General features: G+C 45.0%; 1 protein-coding gene across 3 annotated transcripts in view; it reads right to left on the minus strand.

Annotated features, from left to right (window-relative positions):
- Positions 1 to 316: 316 nt before the first annotated feature.
- TRPM2 (transient receptor potential cation channel subfamily M member 2) overlaps positions 317 to 16,384 on the minus strand; it is a 49,494-nt gene continuing 33,426 nt past the window's right edge. For all 3 annotated transcript variants that reach the window (XM_066619270.1, XM_066619267.1, XM_066619268.1), the window contains 11 exons: positions 15,618 to 15,750; positions 15,214 to 15,301; positions 14,814 to 14,901; positions 6,825 to 6,976; positions 6,148 to 6,224; positions 5,862 to 5,963; positions 4,667 to 4,753; positions 3,777 to 3,882; positions 3,188 to 3,289; positions 1,513 to 1,629; positions 317 to 855 (listed from right to left, as the gene is read on the minus strand). In XM_066619270.1, the coding sequence (XP_066475367.1) occupies positions 730 to 855; positions 1,513 to 1,629; positions 3,188 to 3,289; positions 3,777 to 3,882; positions 4,667 to 4,753; positions 5,862 to 5,963; positions 6,148 to 6,224; positions 6,825 to 6,976; positions 14,814 to 14,901; positions 15,214 to 15,301; positions 15,618 to 15,750 (1,178 nt within the window). In that variant the 3' untranslated portion in view covers positions 317 to 729. The remainder of the gene's footprint in view (positions 856 to 1,512; positions 1,630 to 3,187; positions 3,290 to 3,776; positions 3,883 to 4,666; positions 4,754 to 5,861; positions 5,964 to 6,147; positions 6,225 to 6,824; positions 6,977 to 14,813; positions 14,902 to 15,213; positions 15,302 to 15,617; positions 15,751 to 16,384) is intronic.

Consider the following 16,384-nt stretch of genomic DNA (forward strand, 5'->3'; position numbering starts at 1 on the left):
CTCATGTTGGTCAGAATGGCATCAGTCAGGATCCTTCAAATAGGACAATGCAAGATACGTCCGTGGAAGAGCCTTATTCTGTCAGTCTCCCAGCTCTGCTCTGGCAATCTCTAAAGACAGCCTTAGAAATCTTGATATTCCCCCACCAGCATGCCAACAGCTTAGTAACTTCAAACTTGTGAGTGCACCTGCACATTCATTGGTTGCAATGTATGACTGCTCTGGATTCTTTGAGAAATAGTTTGGCTGCTGAGCTCAATATAGTACTGTATTATCTTTTGAAAGGTAGGTCTGATGATACAGCATGCAAGGCCATGTAATTGGCCTCTTATCATTTGTATTTTAGAGCAATGAATGGAGATCCTAACCAGAATCTGGCCCCCCTGCACCAAGTGCTTGATGGATGAATAGCACCATCTGTAGTCCCAGAGGCTCAGTTATTTCTTCACTGGAAACAGAATGTAGTGCTCCAGGTAGCTCAATGAAGGAATACCCTGCCCTTTCTTTTTGCTTCATAAAAACATTAACATTGGTATGAATCATCATGAGTCTGATCTATAATGTCTTACTTGTGACTCAAAGATACAGTGTGACACTTCTGAGCCTTAATCTGTGCATAGGAAAAAACACACCAAGAACACAACCAGAAGAAAAGGGATTGGTCAAGTTTGTTGCATTAGAAAGAGTAGAAGAGGAAATGGGAAAGGGACTGTTCGTACTGCTGCATCATTAGGAGTATCCTCCCAAGACAGCTGATGCTTTCTGTAGGAGCTCCTTATGGTTCATGTAAAGAGGAATTCTCTTGTCCACAACCTGCCACCGGACAATCACCTCAAGATCACAGCCCTGGAGGAACTGGAGAAAGAAATCCAAAAGAGCATTAGTGGTTGCTCTTATCTTCCCCTCCCACCCCCAAAACTACTGAGGTATGCCATAAGCCACAAGAAAGCAGACACAGTTCTAGTGATTATGGGTAGATTCTCTCAGAAACCTTGGTGTGCCTGTGAAATAGGGATTACTGGGTATGTCAAAGCCTCTGCAAACAGTGGCTAAACATCTGGGCCTTGCTTTATTTCTTCCTTCTCAGAGCTACTTCAGCATGGTGCTCTGCATCTGCATGGTGTTATACCCTGGATTGCTGAATGTTCCTGTCCACTGCATTATCAAGAATTGCCACGCATGTATATGTACTTACACACATTCATGTGCATGCACACACACTTCATCGCTTCTCGTGTTTATTCATTCCTATTTTCTCAGTGTTTTCCTTTTTCCATGTACTCAAGGTGTTCTTTCTTAGATTCCCCTCATGATCTTTCTCCCTAGCTTGACATCATGCTCACCCCCCTCTCCTGGATGGATTCAAAGGGCTACCCTTTCTTCTGCTTACACCACAAGGTCCTGCCTTGGAATCTACAAAAATGGTGGCATCTGCCTAACACTTTTATTACAGACCCTGGAACCAGTGAAGAGGAGGACACTCTTTATAAGGAGTGCCATCAGGTCAAGTACCGAATTCATACGCTTCATCTCCACATCGTTCTGATCTTCGAAGTGCACACTGATGGCCAGTGCCTCCAGCCAGGCATTATCTGTGTTTCTGGGGTCATCCATATACCCTTTGTATACCTAAAAAAGAGTGAAAGAAGGAAAGAAGGGTTCACAGAAGATGGAAAAGACAATGTCTTCCAGCAATAAGTTTGAGAATGATGAGAATTAATAGGATTCTAAAGCTCAGTTCTCTCAAACTGATGGGTAGCAAGCAAATATTAAAGTAAATAGAGTTAAAGTAAAGCAGCTTTCTCTGCTGTAAAGGGGCCTGGTGGCTTTACTCCTTTCCTGTAGAACAAGTAAGTTGCTGGCAGAGGTGGGTTGTGGGCAGGTTGGAGTGGGAAGGGGGCAGATCTCAGCAGCAACAGCTCTGCCAGATCTTATCCCCATTTTTCCAGCCTGCCCTGCCCCCTTCTTCTCCTGGGACTTATGCCAGCAAAGTAGCTGGCATGGGTCCAAGGAGACACATTGGCAACCAGGCAGCCTACCAGGAGGAAAGTAATTTTTACTTACCTCTTGCTGGCCATCTAATTACACCCCTCCACTGCATGCAGGTCATGCTCCATCAGTGCAGCTGCATGGTGGAGAGGACAAGGGATAGGACTGGACTGTGAGTTACTGACTTGAGCTCAGGTTACAGAATTAGTAGAAAACCAAGATACAGGGCCCAATCCTATGGTTCGCACTGTGCTGCAGACCACAGTTAAAAACATGCCATAAGGCACGTTTGCAGGGCTTACCGCCAAGCTCCTGCTGGAGTTGCCTCAGCTCTGGCTGGTGCTGAGCCACCGCATGGTGGGCGCCCATGTTCCGCAGCTCGGTGGTGCCTGCAACTGCCAGGTTGTGGAACGGCAAACGGGGCGGGGACGGGAGTGTTCCGGGGAGCGGGGAGGCCAGCATGACACAGGGAGGGGGCGGGGAGGCCGGCGTGACGCAGGGAGGGGGGCATGCCAGAGGCGTGCTTGGAGGCAGGCGGTAGGAGGATCTGCAGAGCTCCGCTCTGCAGGATCCTAGGCGCTTGTGGAGGCTGTGTGCCTTACATGAGCGCCTTTACTTTAGCAGCGCCATTTGGGCGCCACTAAAGAGAGTAGCCCCATTGTGGGGCTCCTTCCCTTACCCAGGGGAAGGGGATGAACATCCCCTACTCCCAAGGTGCCTCCCGTGGTAGTGTGGGATGTTCTGGATTTGGTGGCAGCCTTCATTGTGCTGCCGAGGGGGGACGCCTCAGGCAGCTCAGGATTGGGCTGCCTGTTAGGATTGGGCTGACAGTGAGTAATGGCTATGACCAAACTATTCTGCAAAGGACAGTAGATCCTACACATTACTATCTGGTCAGAATTGCTTCAGTATCTGCAGAAATGGCCTCAGAAAGATGATGAGTGAGATGTGTGTGGCCAGAGGAGTGCCTGCAATTTCCTGGCTAGCACTGAAGCAATGCTAAGACTAGAGCGTGCTCTGTAGTATCCATGCTACTGATGATCTGTTTATCACCCAAACCTGCTCCTTAATGTTATAAACATGACTGACTCAAGGCTACATGTGGTGTCCATTTGGTACACAATTTTTCTTCAATTCACCATGCACTGCCTATGTGACTCTTCTGCTTTGTCTAAGCCCCAGTCAATGCCCAAAGTACCTCTGTACCCTGATTCAGCAGTTTCTGAAATTGTGGCCAGAACTCCCGTCTCAGGATCCGCTTCAGCTTCTCTGGCAATGTTTCTCCGGGCTCTAGAGATCCCTGGATTGAATAAAAATATTACTTAAGATAACAAACAGTTGTGGGTTCTCTGGTTTCCAATCAGTAAACGTTTCTTGAAGATGCAGGAATTTAAGACCTGAAGTTATGGCTGCCATCTTGGTAAGCGCTACAGAATGCTAGTACCTTTAGTTCTGGTGGTTTAAAACCAATGAGTTTCTTGGGGACAAATAACATTCCAGAATTTTGGTACAAATTAGAATACACACACTGAACTAGTGAATTAAAAAATGCACAGTACATCCAGGAATCTCACCAGCAGAGGATCAAGGGTTGGCTTCAAGTTTAATTTTGCATGCCTTTTGGAAACAATCAGATTTGTTTCTTTCTATAGCAGAGCTCCACAAAGCACACTATGAATGTTTTGACAACACATCTCATTTACCACTCCCACTTAATTAAGCCATTTGCACACATCTCTTAGTTTCTTTAAATCCAGGTTGGGATGGACTATCTCATAACCACTTACCCCAGGCAAAGCCCAATTATCTGACATGGGAAATTTGACAACTAAGACTTCCAGCATTTTCTTTAAGTTTTTCCTGCAAATAGAGCCATCCACATTTCTTCTCCAACTACAACAACAGAGAGAAATTGGTTACAACCAATTGCATTAGGGCACTGAAGGCACACGTTGCAGCAATCTTGCTGAAGTTAAGCAGGTCTGAGTCTGATCATAACCTAGATGGAAGACCATCCAGGAACCCTATATATGCCACACTGAGTGCTGAGATGTAATATATGTAATTACGTCAATAAAAAAAGATAGGAAGTGGCCTCCGCACAGTAGGTGCAGAATCACTGTGGTGGACTTTGCCGGTTTTTGATAACTGTTTTCAAACAGTCCTTTATGTAATTCCAGACTGAATGACAAAAATTCTGCTTTCTGAAAACAGTTGTCAAAGCAAGGAAGCTACATACAGCCCACGTGACCTGCATTGGCTGAGCTTCAGGGACATCTGTGTCCCTTTCCCTTTTCTGCTGTTGTCATGGATACAACCCTTAAGCTGCAAGGGTGTTGGCATTGAAGCCATCAGCTTAGGCTAAAAAGTGCTGTAAAAACAGGTAGGGTTCTTTACAATATCAATCTGTGAAAGGCAGGATGATTCCAACCTCTGGACAGGTAGAAATCTGATGAAAGAACAAATTCATCTTGCTTCTCTCAAAATGAGCCAGATGAAATTGTTCTCAAATAGCATCATGACTGAAGGATTAAAAAGGCAATCTTTTTCTGAAAATAACTGTAAAAATTATTTTAACAATTTACTTCCAGCTTCTTTAGTGAATTATCTGCCCTCACTGCAAAATGTACTAGTTACTTTAATGTGGTGAGGAGAATGCTATCCTCGGTCTACTTACCGTGTCACAACAGGATAAAGTGCATGATTCGGTCCAAAGAATCGAAGGATTCCTTGGCCTCTCAAGCCTGTCCTTCCCATGGGATTCCTGTAAGAAAAAAAGAGGCTTCTTAGTGATGCTGCATGCTAGGGCCATAGTTGTGTTTTAGTTCCAGGGCACACCTCATTTTTTAACAAAATTGAATTAAAGAGGGAAATTTAATTGTATGTTAAGCAGAGATAATTATCCACAGGGCCTTATTTTGAAGTTTGAACTAAACATAACAATGACAGGACTGTGAAAATGTGCAGCATATCTTACTTTCGCCATTGAACCACCCCAGGTGGTTTACCAAACTACACACACACACACACCTCTTATGGGCTGCATTTATAGGTCTGAGGGGTTGATGCTAAGTTCATGGTACAACAAACTAGTGAGTACCATTGTACCTTTTGGTCTTTTCTCTGACCAGCACATCCCTTTAATGATTGAAGGAGCTGTCTTAAGAGTTAAAGTTGACAGGAGTGGGTGAAATATCGACTGTCAGTAACTCTCCAAGGTCTTTCTCAGCCCTACTACAGTAAGTCCTTAAAATGGAAACATGAGGGACCGAGCCTAGTATAGAGCAAAACAACTTTTTTTTTGGCTATGGCCCATTAGGAGCTCTTCTCAAATTCTGTTACTCCCCGTCAAACAAGGATACAACATGAACAGATAAACATAAAATCATTTATTATTAAGCAACCGTCTGTGGCCCCCACCAAATGTGCCAGGGTTCCCCAGGGGACCATACGGCTCCTGTTGAGAATGACTGCATTAGATTACTGAGCTGCGGCTAGTGAAGCCCTGTGCCTGGGAATGGAACCCACTGGGTAGTCACTGTCTCTCAGTCTTATCTATCATGCTGGTTATTGTGATGATAAATATGGGGAAATATGCTGCCTTTGAGCCCCTTAGAAGAAGAGCAAGATGTAAGTGTGATAAGCAACATGCAAAAATGAGTGAGCCAACCAGCAGGATGATACCAGCACAGAGATCGTGTGTGAGCATAAATTGGCTGTGGGACATCAAATGCACCATAACAGAAATAATAAATGCTACACCAGGGCTCAGGCTTCAGCAATCTTCCTTCACTGTTTCCATCTGAAGCAAAGCCAACACATGAATAGTGAGTCATAGTGATGCAGGTTCCCACACATGCTGTCAAACTCACAGTGGTAGACCATCCTGGACCACATAGGTGCCATGAAAACTCTGTCTGTTGATATCCCCATCCACGCTGTTGAAATTTATCCTTGACAGATTCTCCAGAGAACTGGAAGACAAGAGCATAGTCTTCATCTGCTCAGCATGAAATGACATTGAAAAACAATAGCCCCAAGCCAAAGCAAGATAATGTAAGGAGTGAAAAGCAACCACTAGAGAGGGAGGAGGAGTGGCCAACAATAAACATTACTTCACCAGGTAGAGTGTGAGAGACAACTGGATTTCACACTTACTCTCTCACTGTCTCAGCTGTAGCATCCTCTTGTCTTTCTGCACTATAGAAGGGTGGGTTGTAGATCTCAAACTCCACCTAACAGGGAAAGAGGCTATGAGGCATATCTCAGAGTCCCATATAGCAACACATATTTACATTCCAACCATGAGGCATTCTTGGGAACCCAATCATGTGGGATAGATGGCTTTGCCTTATCTGTGTCATTCCTTGGATTCAAATTCTGGAAAGCTCTTTTCTCTGGCAGCCCTGGCACCACTCAGAAATAATATGGCTATTCAAGCACAAGCAAGACACCACTAACATAAAAACGTAGGGTCAAAGCCTCTGAAGAGTGACTCATCAAGGTCCTTGACACATGTCAATGGAAGCTGATGAGGATACAAATGAGGGACAACACTGAATCCAAAAGTTAAGCACAGATTCCCTTGGAATATCAGTGCTACAATTTTATTATGTTTACTCATTGCAATAATACAGACTAAAAGGTTGGTTTATACTACTTCCTCTGTTCAAGGAACCCTGGGGAGTATAGTTCTGTAAGAGGGTCTAGAAATCTCTAACAAGATTCCTCAGTACCCTCACAAACAGCAGTTTTCAGGATGCAAGGCTTCTCCCAGAGTCATAGCTCCCATTACATGGAACCAGGTCCTGCCTGCTAAGAGTTGAAGCTCCTACCTCCCATGGCACCTTCTCATCTGGTACAGAAAAGCGAACAGCAGTGGAGTTGGGATACAAAAGGTTCCGAGCGTTCACGTGATATTGGGTGTGAAAAGATTCTGGGACCTCCTCTGCAGGGTATTCCTTCATCTCAGGGACTCTGCTGGGGACTAAGACAAAAAAAATTCCCTTTTCACATTACACATAAGTAAATGAGGAATTCATCATACCATCCTATTTCTATGAGTATCTGACTGGCCACTGTTGTTAAAACAGTATTCTGAGCTAGATAAATAACTTTGCATCAGCTTAGAGATTTTTAGGTAACAAACACATAATATATAAGCCAACAGAATAAACTATTGGTCTAACACAGTATGGAAATACTTAACAACTACAAATGCATATGCAAGTAGACCCTCACAATAAGACAAACCCACAACAGAGCCCTTGGAGTTAGCATTGCAGCATGACCTCCTACAGCTAGTACTAGAGATAGTCCCTCAGAAAAATGAATTGCCTGACCCTATGGCCTTTGGAATCAAATGAAGGATTTCTACACACTTTAATTAGCTTCACTTTAGAACCTGCCCTGCACAGTCATGGTACAAACAGTTTATGGGGGGAAATTTCAGTATTCTCATGATGGCAGCAGATAATCGAGATAAAGTATCAATTAATGAAGTTAGTAAGGTCAACATAAGGATAGTCAAACTAACTACCTACCCCAGATGAGCGAATTGTGAATGTTTGAGAAAACCTTGTTTTCTGAGAGATGAAAAAAAGAACAAGAGTTTTAAAAAGAAACAACCACCCGTTTTTCAGAGCAGGCAGGACCTGAACTGGGTTCTTCCCAGTTCAAAAGTCTGCAATGATTGACATGGTCCTGCCTGTAAAGTGAGTAACAGGAATAATCTGTCTCAGAATACCCTCCTCCACCGAGGGAGAACATGAGATTTCCTCCAAGCAAGCAGATCACATCCTGCTTTACGCACCTTTTGTAAGGTGATAACTGGCAAGATTGATCCAATAGTAAAGCCGTAAAGGTGGGCACGTCAATATTCAGGCAAAACGTAATACAGCTAAGAGCAAGTTATGCACTTGCCACCCTGAGGAAAGATACTGCCAACCAGTATTTTCTATGGCTGGCTTAAATCTCAGATTGAGGGTTAACACACACACTGTCAAGAGTGTGTATTTTGGGGAGGGGGGAATTTGTGAAGAAATGGAACAGTTGGGTTGCATGGGAAGGGCCAATGTGAGGGACACCTCACTTTGTCCTGATTTCAGCATAAGAACATAAGAACAGCCCCACTGGATCAGGCCATAGGCCCATCTAGTCCAGCTTCCTGTATCTCACAGTGGCCCACCAAATACCCCAGGGAGCACACCAGATAACAAGAGACCTCATCCTGGTGCCCTCCTTTGCATCTGGCATTCTGACATAACCCATTTCTAAAATCAGGAGGTTGCGCATACACATCATGGTTTGTACCCCATAATGGATTTTTCCTCCAGAAACTTGTCCAATCCCCTTTTAAAGGCGTCTAGGCTAGACGCCAGCACCACATCCTGTGGCAAGGAGTTCCACAGACCGACCACACGCTGAGTAAAGAAATATTTTCTTTTGTCTGTCCTAACCTGCCCAACACTCAATTTTAATGGATGTCCCCTGGTTCTGGTATTATGTGAGAGTGTAAAGAGCATCAGCTGAGCCTAGAGGGACGAAATCTAGAGCTAGAGCAATCTAGCTGAGCCTAGAGGGACGAAAGGCTCAGGGAAGATGTGGTGGGAGCTCTGTGCTTCTGAGGCACAGAAATTGGGTTAATTCTACATTGTCCACTATGGTACCATGGGACAGAGGGGAACAGCATCAGTGTTGCGCACCCAGAAAACAGGAAAGGGATGAGAGAAGCAAGGAGACATTCTAGGAAAGGAGAAGTTTGTGTGGTGGGAAAAAGCAGTTAAGAGAGCTGAACTGGAAAAGCTTAATTGGAAAAGAATGTTGGGGAGAGAGACAGTTTCTCTAAGGCAAACTGCTGATCAGAGCCTTTGGTAGGAGCTGAGGTACATCAAAAACATTCCCTGAAGACCATCTGGAAAACACCACTGATGAGTAAACCTCCTGGGACCATTAATCCTTTGTGAACTTGGTTCACTGTTGCAAAGCTTCTAATAAAATTCTTTAGAAGTAATCTTTCTCTGTCAGTATTAATTAACAGGGACCAAGTGCTAACCTGACAAATCCAGTTTATAGAAATTGGCCATGGTAACATTTCAAAGTGGAAAAGGGGATTTCAGTACCCCTCTCATATTACATGGTGGCAGGGTCAGGATTGTGTGGGGACACTGTCTCCCATCAACTTCATGGGCACAGTTGGTGTTGAAGTCAACTTTCTGGTGCCAATGCAGCCGCAAGGTAAGGGAACAAACACTCCCTTACTTGAGGAGGCCTCCCTGACTGCCCCCGAACCACAGGATGCAGCACACACCAAACAGGCACAGCTGCATCAGTGCTGGAAAATTAAATAGGATTGGGCCCCCGGTCAGCACATCCAGTGATCCAGGAACTTCCATCTCCATTAGTGTAGCCCTCACTAACTGTACTGTGGACAGGATTGGACTCTGAGGCTGCAAGAGCTGCATTTGAAAATGGAAGTAATAGAGCAGAGGGTGCTATGGGAAGCATGGAAGGTGTTACCACATTACCTTTTCTTGAGGAAATTCAGCGTTGCTATCATGAGGATATAGAAAGATGGTAGAAGGGGTTTGTAGCGGTAAAGATATAGGAATTAGGTATAGGGTAGGTAACCAAGATCATGTAGAAGGGGATAAGGAAGATTGAAGAGCAATAAGTTTCTAAAATTAGTGCCCTCTTTTGTTCTGCTGTTTTGTAGGGCAGATGATTGTTGTCAGCTGGAGTATTGAGTCATGGGGTTAAGATAAGCTTTTCAAGAAAAAGGGAAGAAGTATAAAAGGAAGGGCCTGGGAACTAGCATTGGCCTGTTCTTCTGTTTGCCCCTTTGGGTTGCTTCCTACTCTTTTGCAGCACTCTGCTAGGAGGAAGTTGGTTTTAGAGATGTATTTTCTTTTTACTGGTCCTGTGCCTATTTTTGTACTTAGTTACTGAGGACCTTCAGTTCTCATGTAGTTTGTGGAATAGATATTTTTTATCAATTTTGTGTGGAGCGTACTGCCTGGGATTTTCAGATATACCCTCAGTCTATATTCAGTGGCTTTGAATACTCTTGGTCATAAGAGTCCTCAGGCATGGCTACCTTTACAGTAGCAAAGAAAAAAGAACTGAAGTTAGCAGAGATGGAAGCTCTGATGAATTTTCCAAGTGCAAAGGGGAACAAGGAATAAAGCAATAGCTGGTTGTGCAATTGAAGCAGCCACCAGCACAGGGAGAAGTTATGTATAGAGGACGGGACAGACGAAAGGCAGGATGAGAAGAACAATTTTATTCAGGGGAGAGAGCACACCTGTTACAATGAGAGTTGCAGGAGCTTCATAAACAGGTGGAGTCTCTGGAAAAAGAACAAAGAGAAAGACAACAAGAACAGAATGCTGGGCAAGGAAGTTCTTGCAAAGCTGGCCAGCATCATGAGAACTCCTTTGCCCAGGGTACCCACCCTTGAGCAGATGTAAACAAAGAAATTGAGGAGCAGCATAGCTGTGTGCATTCTAAAAGGCTTGTAAGCTGTCTAAAATCACTCCAAATGTTCCTCAGGCACGTCAGACTCTCCACAGAGATGTTTAAAGGTATATTTCAGTTTACAGTACTTTATTTAGCAGGATATCCTGTTTTATCATTTAAGATCCTAATTTTGCATTATATCGTGATAGTTCGTCAATACCATTTACGATTGCCCCTACTGATCACTCTCCTTAACCTATCTCAACAAGGTAAAAACTAATCAGTGGTTATTACACTGGTCACTAGCCTTGCAAGACGATAGATGTGGTATTGTTCATATTCCAGGGAAGCAGAAGATGGTAGCTGATGCCTTGTCCTGAGAGTGGGAAGGGAAATATGCCAGTGTAGAAGAGAGTTGAGTGATTATTAATGTGACATTAGTTACATTAGAGAATAGAGTTTTAGAGATAAGCATGTTGGACAAAAAAAATGGTTGGTATACAACAAACCTTTCTGAAGAAAAAGAGGTATAGTGAGAGCGTATATTGGGGGGAATTTGTGAAGGAATGGAATGGTTGGATTGCAGTGCAGGGGACACTTTGAGGGACTCCTTTGTCCTGATTTCAGCAATCCAGCTGAACCTATAGAGGGAGGAACGGCTCAGGTAAAATCTTGTGGTGGGAACTGTGTGTTTTTGGGGTGGAGAAATTGGGTTCATTCTGCATTGTTCACTAAGAGCCCAATCCTGCACTCAGCGGCATGGCTCCGTGCTGCCGAGCACTGTCGCAAACGTGCTGTAAGGCACGTTTGCCAGCCTCACTGTAGGGCTCCCGCCAGTGCTAGGTCTCCCAGACTGCCAAGCTGCAGCATGGTAGGCAGGGGCGGGCAGGAGGTATTCTGGGGAGGCCGGCGGGGGCGAAGAGAGGGTGGGGGGAGACGTGCCGGGGTGCAGGCTGGAGGCGTGCCGGGGGAGGCAGGGAGGCAGGTCTGCGGAACTCCGCTCCACAGTATCCAAGGTGCTCATGTAGGGCTGAGTGCTCTACACCAGTGCCTTTACCTTACCCCCGACCTTTTGGTCAGTGGTAAAGTGAGTAGCCCCATTGCGGGGCTGCTTACCTTACTCGGGAGAAGGGGACAAAAGTCCCCTTCTCCCAAAGTGCCTCCCGCAGTAGCCTGGGAGGCACAGGATCCGGTGGCAGCCCTTCTCTGTGCTGCCGAGCCTGGGCGCCCCAGGCAGCTCAGAATTGGGCTGTAAGGTGCCAGGGGACAGTGGGGAAAAACAGAAATGTTGCTCACTCAGGAAACAGGAAAGGGATGAGGGAAGTAGGGAGACATTCTAGGAAAGGAAAACTTTGTATGATAGGAAAGGCAGTTGAGTAAAAGCAGTTAAAAGTGCCATTGGAAAAGAATGTTGGGGAGAGACAGTTGGTCAGGCAAACTGTTGGTCAGTTTGGTAGGAGCTGAGGTACACCAGCTTGCTGAGCTCCCTTGCTGAGGGAGAATCAGCATGGCTTCTGTAAGGGTAAGTCTTGCCTCACAAACCTTATAGAATTCTTTGAAAAGGTCAACAGGCACGTGGATGCGGGAGAACCCGTGGACATTATATATCTGGACTTTCAGAAGGCGTTTGACACGGTCCCTCAACAAAGGCTACTGAAAAAACTCCACAGTCAGGGAATTAGGACAGGTCCACTCCTGGATTGAGACCTGGTTGAAGACCAGGAAACAGAGAGTGGGTGTCAATGGGCAATTTTCACAGTGGAGAGAGGTGAAAAGCGGTGTGCCCCAAGGATCTGTCCTGGGACCGGTGCTCTTCAACCTCTTCATAAATGACCTGGAGACAGGGGTGAGCAGTGAGGTGGCTAAGTTTGCACACAACACCAAACTTTTCCGAGTGGTGAAGACCAGAAGTGATTGTGAGGAGCTCCAGAAGGATCTCTCCAGACTGGCAGAATGGGCAACAAGATGGCAGATGCGCTTCAATGTCAGTAAGTGTAAGATCATGCACATTGGGGCAAAAAATCAAAACTTCACATATAGGCTAATGGGTTCTGAGGTGTTTGTGACAGATCAGGAGAGAGATCTTTGGGTGGTGGTGGACAGGTCGACGAAAGTGTCGACTCTACATGCGGCGGCAGTAAAGAAGGCGAATTCCATGCTTGGGATCATTAGAAAAGGTATTGAGAACAAAACAGCTAATATTATAATGCCGTTGTACAAATCTATGGTAAGGCCACACCTGGAGTATTGTGTCCAGTTCTGGTCACCACATCTCAAAAAAGACATAGTGGAAATGGAAAAGGTGCAAAAGAGAGCGACTAAGATTATTACTGGGCTGGGGCACCTTCCTTATGAGGAAAGGCTACAGATTTTGGGCCTCTTCAGTCTAGAAAAGAGACACCTGAGGGGGGACATGATTGAGACATACAAAATTATGCATGGGAAGGATAAAGTGGATAGAGAGATGCTCTTTACACTCTCACATAACACCAGAACCAGGGGACATCCACTAAAATTGAGTGTTGGGAGGGTGTTAGGACAGTGTTAGGACAGACAAAAGAAAATATTTCTTTACTCAGCGTGTGGTTGGTCTGTGGAACTCCTTGCCACAGGATGTGGTGATGGCGTCTAGTCTGGACACCTTTAAAAGGGGATTGGACAAGTTTCTGGAGGAAAAATCCATTACGGGTTACAAGCCATGATGTGTATGTGCAACCTCCTGATTTTAGAAATGGGCTATGTCAGATGGAAGGGAGGGCACCAGGATGCAGGTCTCTTGTTATCTGGTGTGCTCCCTGGGGCATTTGGTGGGCCGCTGTGAGATACAGGAAGCTGGACTAGATGGGCCTATGGCCTGATCCAGTGGGGCTGTTCTTATGTTCTTATCAGAAGCATTCCCTGAAGACCATCTGGAAAGCAACACTGAGGAGCAAATGTTTTGGGGAATATACTTTAATACTTACCGTTTAAACCTTTGGCTCACTGTTGTAAAGCTTCTAATAAAATTCTTTAGAAGTAGACCAGGAGGTCTGGTCTAGAGGATAGAGCCTCCATTTGCCTGAAGGTAACATCCATAAGGTCGCCAGTTCGAGGCCACCGGCACCGTGCGACCTTGAAGCAGCTGACAAGCTGAAGCCAAGCTATTCCATCTGTTCTGAGCGTGGGAGGATGGAGGCCAGGATGGAGGCCAGATCAGAACGAAACATCTGAATTGTTGTGGCTCTTGAAAGATAGAGCCTTCTTTCAATTGTAAAAATCCCTATGGGGATTTAAATAAGCCTGCCTATGTAAACCACCTTGAATAATGTCTTGAATAAAGACCAAGAAAGGCGGTATATAAATACCTGTATTATTATTATTATTAATTCTACTGTGTTGCTGTTAACTGATGTTGCATTGCAGCCGGTCTCCCAATCCGGAAGTCACTGGTGATGGCCAGCAGTCACTTCCAGTGGTACTTCCAATAGTTGGATGATGCAAAGTGATACAGCAGGGGACAAGCATTGAGAAACACTGCCCTACACTATTCAAAACCAGATTAACAAGGGACTAAGAAAATGAGTTGGACATAAGCGACACATTTGGGAGTTGGACTCACACCTGGAAGATCCAGGTTCAAATCCCTGCTCAGCCATAGGATTGGGCCAGTCACTATCTCTCAGCCTCCCTACCTCACAGGGTTGTTGTGAGGACAAAAAGAGGGAAGAACAATGTATACCACCTGAGCTTGTTAGAGGTAGGTTGGTATAAAAATTTAAAAAATAAATAAGTATATACTACCAAATGGGGAAGACAGAAACTTAGGTGCCATCTCCAGCTTGCTTCTCATGATACTTTTTTGTACTCAGACTTCAATATCCCAAGTACAAAGTACACGCACTCCTTATCAATTATCAAGGCACATCTGGTGTGTATATAATTCATACTGTTTCTCTTCAACATACAAGTACTGCCAAGGAAAAAATCAGGTTCAACTCCTATTTGCAAGTATTTGGAGAAGAAAAGCTGCAAAAAGTATACACACGTGTCCTTGTTACAATCCTTGCCACAGGATATGGTAGTACCATCTGTCCTAGATGCCTTTAAAAGGGGATTGGATAAATTTCTGGAGGAAAAGTCATGATAGGTATGTGCAACCTTCTGATTTTAGAAGTAGGCTACCTCAGAATGCCAGATGGAAGGAAGGGCACTAGGATGTGTGCTCCCTGAAGCATCTAGTGGGCCACCGTAAGATGGAGGAAGCTGGACAAGATGGGCCTTTGGCCTGATCTAGCTGGTCCATTCTTGTAAGTGAAGTAATATGTATGTCCTTTGTGTTTAAATACTGAAACCAGCCCAAGGACTTGCATGCTTGCAGCATGACATACCCATGAAAGGAACATCTTCCTCTGATCCAAATCCACGGCTACTCAGTGAGTGAACAATCCACTGCAGTGCCTTTGCAGACTGGAACATCTAGAGAGAAGCAGTCAAACAAATAAAAGTTTCATTAACTAAGGCCGCAATCCTAACCAACTTTTCAGCACTGATATAAAGGCAATGCAACTCCGAGGTAAGGGAATGAATATTGTCCTACCTTGAGGAGGCTTCCATGACTGCCCCCCCCCCCCACTGCAGGATGTAGCACATGCCCCACTGCCACAGCTATGCCAGTGCAGGAAAGTTGGTTAGGATTGCGCCCTAAGGCTGCCTTAGTGCTAGAAGGACCCCACCCTCAGCATTTCCAGGTGGACTAGTTTGTGGGACAGCTTTGAAAGTCAGTCTCACCTGCTCTTCCAGATACACCAACCTCTGCTCCAGCAGCCCTGTCCTTTTGACTCGATCAAAGTCCAGCATTTTTGACAGATCATCCACTCTAAAGAAAAGATATAACTCTAAGGCAGGATTTTGAAGGGGGCCACTAAGCCCTCTAAACTCACTGCTTTGCAGTATTACCAATAACCCCATTCAAAGACACATGGTGCTTTTCCCAGATTCCATCTGCACAGCTAGATTGGCTTATGGCATGTATTTTTTCTACCAGTGTTCACAATCAGGATGGGCAAACTGGGGTGGGATAGGGTGGTGGACGTGTGGCAGACACAAGGTTCCAAGTATGGCATGTACTAGTGCTCCCATGATATCCAGGAGCAGAATGTTGGGGACTACTTCACAACGAAAGCACCCTTCACCTTTCTGCAATGTCCTGGATCTTCTGCTCGCTGCTTTGCTTCCGCTGGCACTGAAGATTCTGCAAATAGTTTTCCTTCATGTACATCTCCCAGGACAAGAGAGCTGCTTCTTCATTCTTCTCAAGTTTCTTTTCTGCAGGCCACATTAAATTACACACACAGTTCTCGGTGATGGATGAGAAGACGCAGATTAGCAAACACTTTGGAATCTAACAAATATGAACCATTTTTCTTTTACCTTACATATTAAAATAGTTAACACAACCCATTAGTTAATTATAACAGTGAACAACAAAAAGAAAAAGAAAACAAAAAAACCCAACCACTGTTGGTTATGTGTCAAGGGTGTCGGTTAGGGCACAATCCTAACCCCTTACGTTAGTGCTTTCCAGCACTGACATAAGGGCAATGCAGCTCTGAGGGAAGGGAACAAACATTACCTTACTTTGAGGCCTCCGTGAGTGACACCCAACTGCAGCATGCAGCACATGCCCCGTTGGCACTGCTATGCCAGTGCTGGAGAGCACTGAAGTAAGGGGTTAGGATTGCGCCCTTAATTGAGTAGAAGTTTCCATCACAGTTCTTTTCAACCTATGACTATCCACTCCTCTTCTTCTTTCTGATATTTGTTTTCTTCTCCCCTTTTAATTCTGCTTTACCTACCTCAGTATCTTCTACTTCCCCTTTCCCTCCAACTGTCCCCAACTGATTTTTCACCTCTTTGATCTTTTCCAGCATTCTACATCCCTCCCTTCACTTGCTCTGAA

The sequence above is a fragment of the Tiliqua scincoides genome, chromosome 3, assembly GCF_035046505.1.
Source record: "Tiliqua scincoides isolate rTilSci1 chromosome 3, rTilSci1.hap2, whole genome shotgun sequence".
Lineage (NCBI taxonomy): Eukaryota > Metazoa > Chordata > Lepidosauria > Squamata > Scincidae > Tiliqua > Tiliqua scincoides.